This window comes from Bacillus rossius, chromosome 13, assembly GCF_032445375.1.
Source record: "Bacillus rossius redtenbacheri isolate Brsri chromosome 13, Brsri_v3, whole genome shotgun sequence".
Lineage (NCBI taxonomy): Eukaryota > Metazoa > Arthropoda > Insecta > Phasmatodea > Bacillidae > Bacillus > Bacillus rossius.
Window position 1 is genome coordinate 194,661 of NC_086340.1, and position 6,000 is coordinate 200,660.

General features: G+C 40.7%; 1 protein-coding gene across 1 annotated transcript in view; it reads left to right on the forward strand.

Moving 5' to 3' along the window:
- Window positions 1–5,763, forward strand: part of LOC134538056 (uncharacterized) — a 37,810-nt gene extending 32,047 nt beyond the window's left edge. Inside the window, exon 2 of the mRNA XM_063379034.1 lies at window positions 3,825–5,763. Coding sequence (XP_063235104.1) covers window positions 3,825–4,461 — 637 coding nt within the window. The 3' untranslated portion in view covers window positions 4,462–5,763. The remainder of the gene's footprint in view (window positions 1–3,824) is intronic.
- Window positions 5,764–6,000: the final 237 nt, after the last annotated feature.

Genomic DNA, 6,000 nt, shown 5'->3' on the forward strand with positions numbered 1-6,000 from the left:
TCCTGTTCAGTATCTAGGTCTCTCTAATACATTTATATGTTTTAATAAATATATCGTCTGATTTGTATTTTCGTGTCTCGATTAAATTAGATTTTTTATTAAGATTTTATCAGAGAAGGAATGTGGTGTTCGTTGGTGGTCTAAAACAATGTTGTGTAAACCTAGTTGTTTCACAATACGTAACCAATTTTGGCTCGAAAGATCCCAATATTAATTTACATAAATTTCCATCTATTGCAATACACACAAATGGGAATATATTTTTTTTTGGAAATTGTAGCTACAAACACAGAAAATACGCAAATAGGAATGCACCATTAGCTAGTGCCTTCAAGTAAAAACTATTACATTCACACACACGTTGTCACTCAAAATTACCGTAAATGATGGTATTTAAACATAAACGTTTACCGAGGTCTCCCGATTCCTCTACATTTAGGCGTTACACATTATTCCATAGGTATGCAGCCTATTTGTTATTTTTAATATAAATATTGGACAGGCATATGCTTTTAAAGAGCGCGATTAAAAAAAAACAAATCTTACAACCTGACGGTGTAACAATTTATTATTTTTCGGCTATAATTTTAATAAAATGTTTTTACTTCAAAATCGATACTATCGATACAAAATATAGATATAAAATCCGATACTCAACTGTCAACATTTTGAAACTGAAATATCTATATTTCGACATATCGGTATATCGTTGCCATCCCCAGACACCTTCATGCCACACGGTATCCGTGCTCCATCGCTGCTGTACGCTGGTTTCCACAGAGACCACTTCAGACGGTTGGCAAAGATGAACACATTTAACACTCGGAGAACAAGTCAAATGTCAAATGTTGCATGCCTAGACGACACAGTGAATTTCGTGGAAGGAATCATGCTCGTCTGGCCTACAATTTCCTCGAATGAAACTACCCAAGATAAAAAAAAAATATATGTAAATGCCGTTCTAGGCCGTCTCCAACTGAAAACACGAGTTCTGCAGGAGACTACCATACTGGACACGCGGTGTTAATGTCTTGCACGTGGTTAGGCCGGTGACAAGTGACCAGCTAGAAGTAGGCCTATGTCGGTCAGGGAAGAATGCAACATGCAGGTCCCTCGAACTTGCACCAGCTGTCCGTCCAGGTATAGCGCGTGTCCCGTTATTCTCGCAGCCGCGCCGGAACCGCCATGCCTCGCTGGGCCTCCTCACACGGGAGTCTGCTTCTGGAACCACATCCAGAGGCGCCCTCCGTCGTAGTCTGCTGAGCGTGACGACATACAACCACAGGAAACTTGTGTCTTAGGGGCCCGCTTCTACGAAGGCCAGGTTTCTTAAACTTATAGTGACGTGTGGTTTCGCGTATTCATCCGCCGACGGGCTCGAGTTCACAGTACGATCTCCCTGGGTTCAGGACTGGGTGTTTGTGATGTGTCTTTCACCTTCAATTGTTCGTGATTATATTTAAACAAATTAATTAAATTAAATTTGTGAAAACTGTAAATAATATTTGAAAAGATTTAAAAGCATGCAATTTTTCATCAATGTTTACTTATGACGTTATCACGTAAAATTATCGTCCGTAAACCGACTTTACAGGCAACCCCCCCCCCCTTTTTTTTTTTAACTGAGTGGTGACCAAAATAATCTAAGAAAATTCTCGGGTGTGTGTTTACTTCCAGGCTTCAGCCTGAGACGCACCTACGACCCAGTGCACCGAGTGTGGTCTGGGCGAGGAACAAGTAGAGACTAGTGTGGTCGAGTCGTGGTGGCCGGAAGCCCAGAGCGGCTGAGGTCGGCTCCTTCTCGGAAGTGCCTCCCCCCGGTGGGGTGACGGGGGGTGACGGGGGGTGACGGGGGGTGGTTATCTGGCGGGGCGCGGTCACGCGTCGAGGCAACTTCCTGAGGCCGTCTCCCGGGACCACCCTCGGGCCCTGGTCTCGACCCCAACCCCAGCTGGTGCGCCGAACAGTCGGGTCGCCATCGCGGGCTGTACTGCTTCCAAACCGCGGGTCTCATCGCTCATCACCGCCACTTGTTCCTTCGTGATGCCTAGCTGCTGTTGACTCTGGGAAGCCTTCTTTTCACAGACGAGAGAGTCAAACCCCTGATCGTGCATCTTCGGTTTTTTTTGGTTCATTGTAACTCATGATAACTAATGGTCAATTAGGTTAGGTTAGCTACATTATAGATATTTTAAAACATTTTGGACTGTTTATTTGGTTAGGATAGCTACATTAAAGATACTGTAAAATCATGTAAACGGTTTCCTAGCCCTGGATAGCTACATATTAAAAAGTTATTTGCTAAGCAACCATAAAATGATTTTACAGTATTTTTAATGTAGCTATACTTACCTAATACAACCAACCATCCACAATGTTTTAAAGTATTTATAATGTAGCTAACCTATCCTAATCGACCGCAAAATTTAATGCCACACCGGTTTATACAATGAGATAGAACGAAAAAAAAAAAGCGAGCATGAACTTCGGGGAACTTCGGGTGTGGCTCTCTCGTCTGTGAAATGAAGGCTTCCCGTTGACTTTTGCCATACATGATGTCATTTTCTTTTCTCAGTGTCAAGAAATAACAAATGTTACATAAATCATCACCAGAAAACACGCACGCACACATATATATTTTTATATTTATGTACCAGTTCATCCTAGATGGAGGGTGGCTCTCCGTCTGAAGACAAGGTCTAGCAAGTTCATTGCTGAGGAACACGTGTGTCACAAAAATAAGTCTTCCCGGGAGAAAATTTTGGATTTCAAGGTGCGAAATATTTCCATTCAAGCATTTCTCGTACCTGAACATTTAATACACATAAATGGTGGGGATATAATTATTTTATTTTGAGTAAAATTTGTTTTGAAAACAATTTTTACGTATATCAAATTAACACAGGTGGAGCCTTGCCCGATAAATTTATTTATTTTAATATCACAGGGAACATGAATGCTACACACAGCAGTTTAAATAAATATTTGCATTTATGTTGAGGTTATAACTTAAAAATAGGATCCAAATCAACTTAAATGTCGATTACTTGATAAAAATAAACCATGACAACAGACCTGTGGCGATACACATGGCCTGCTGTTTGCTTTCAATTGATTTTTTTTGTCGGTGGGAATTTTAAATTGTTTAGTACATTGGGGGGGGGGGGGGGGGGGGGAATATGGCCCAACCGCTAGATAGTAGCTGTCATAATATTTAGCTAACCTAGCTTTATCGATTGTGTCAAGTATTGCATAAGCTATTATCAGGCAAACGAACCAGTAAAAAATAATTCACTTTATTTTGGTAGCCACATATTTTGTAGTGTGGCATAACATAAATTTTGCATATCTTTCTAATTTAAAAAAAAAAAACAGCATTAAGTGTTTATCGCACAGTTTAAATCTGTTACTATGTAGTAGTTAAGTAGTTAAATTAACATTATATACCAAAACTTTGGTTAACGTCACATGTCGCTCAAATCATGATTTCAGTTTTCACTGTAAGAATCGCACTTTTGTATCTCCCTCCTTGTTCTTTGGGCAGATCTACTCAGGATCTTGAGGCAGGATGTTCCACACACACTATTGTACTACTCACGTAGGTCTTGCGCCTTAATTAGCTGCATATTGGAGCTCTAATTACAAGTTAAGCTAGCCTTGCATCCGCACGAGTAAATAATATCAATTTCACTAATTTTTTTTTCCATACATAATCAATGTCACACTTGCAGTACATTCTGACTGGAACATGGCTGGGATCGGCAGCATGTCTCTCGAGAGTCGCCAGAAAGATGTTTGTGCTGACGTGTCGCTGTGTGTCGCAGGCTGGCGGTCGCGGCGCTGCTGCTGCTGTCGCTGGTGGCGCTCCTGTCGGCGGGGCCCAGCACCAGGAACCACGAGCTGCTGACGAGTCTAGGGCTGTCGCGCCGCCGCGCGCCGCCCAGCCACCACCGCAAGCGCCTGGCGAACGAGTCGCGCGGCAGCCGACGAGGCGACGACTCCCACCTGGTGGTCATCAAGCTTCCCCCCCACCCCTACTACTTCTCCCTCCACAAGCCGCTCAGGATGAGCCCCAACGCCGTCAGCAAGGTCCCGCTCAGCTTCCGCTCCAACGGCAAGCCCGCCAAGGTGTACCACTGGAACCTTCCGGCGCTCGGCAAGATGGCGGCGCGGCGCCGCGCCACCTCGCGACTTGCCGGCCCCCGCGGCGGCGTCACGCACATGCAGATGACGTCCCCGTGGTCCGGCTCGACGGCCAACGAGGTGCACGCCAAGGAGAAGTACAGCAAGCCGCCCGTCGAGCCCAAGTCCGGCCGTAAGGACGAGGATCCCGTGTCGTACTACGGCCCGCGCAAGAAGCTCACCTTCCAGAAGTACTTCCCGGGCAACGGCAAGCCGCACTCCTTCTACGTCATCGAGAAGAGCAAGAAGAAGGTGCACCGGCACAGGCTACTGCCGTGAAGACTGTCCACCCGTTCTTGCCAAACACAACTGCAATGGAACCACACTCTTTTATTTCTATAATACAAGCAATATCAAGGTGCGGAAATCATGACGGATTAATTTAAACAATATGATTTTGGTTTTTAAATGCTTCATGAAGTAATAATTGTGTGAAATGTGTTCGGTACAGACTTTTCAAGTGAGGGATGATTTCCATGGATGAGTGAGTATGTACTGCTTTGTAAATAAATGTAATGTTTCGACAGACATGTGTGAGTGAAAACCTCAAGAAATGACTACATAGGGACGAAACAGTACTTAAAAATCAAAAAATGTTTTTATATTGCATTAGTATGTAATGTTATACTTTTATACAACTATCGATTAACCATTTTCTTTTATAATGATGTACATATAAGCCACTGAGTAGCTAAATAATTTATATTTTATAAATAATAATATTAATTAATATTTTTGTGATGATAGCGTAAGAATACTATTCACCTTTAAATGGATATCTGACATTGATGAACATAAGTCATACTTCAAAACATAAAAAGCTAAACCTCTAAACAAAATGGAACATACGCCGCAGATAAAATCTCACGAGTCATAAAGACATTGAAAAATGATAGAATTGAACATAAAACAAGCAGCTGAGCACAATCCTAAATCGTACGCCTTAGGAGGACAAATTCCTGCCCGAAAAATAACAAAAGTTTATAATTAGTGATCTAAAGAAAATGAAGGAGTGAAAACACAAGACTGCAAACAACAGTTTATATACTATATTTGTGGTTGATAGATATGTGTTGTTTTTGAGCTGTTTGTCATGTAATTCTATGGTTTGATTAGATCTTTTCTATGTTTTTGTCAGTGGAAAAAGTCCGTCAAGACTCGAATAGTATTCACTTTTTTTTATCAAAAAATTTGCATTTACTATTAACATTATTTCCATAATTGTTAAAATAGGTTACAACTCATTTACGCCATCGTTGATAGTTTCATTAATAATATACCCAAGTTGTTTTCCATATCGCTGTTAAAGAATAATATATTATAAAATATTGGAGACATTATTCACGTAATTATACATAACTGCTGATGTAGTTTATAGTGTGTTCTAACAACAATGAACTTTTACATATTAATACTTTTGTACTAAAACATAAAACCACGGAATAAATGTGGGAATTATATTTTTTATTGCCTTGTTAAATTATTTTCTAGTGCTGTGTTGAATATTCCTGTGATTTGTGATACTGACAATTACTTCTGCCAAAAATTATAGTCCCTTTTTGAGAGAGATATACGTCATATAAAGAAATAAGAACACAAGTAAGTACTCTTATTTTTCTGTTTGTATTCTGAAAATATATATTATATGTTTAGTAATTTCAAACCTACATACAGCTACTTTCTTTTTTTTAAAGTTAAAAATAAATATTACGAAGATGAAGAGGAATTACCGCAATCACACTGACTACAGTTTCATTTGTTCGAGATGTTCGGAAACTCATGAGGAATCTTTCGGAAGCGATGCATAATGGAAATTGT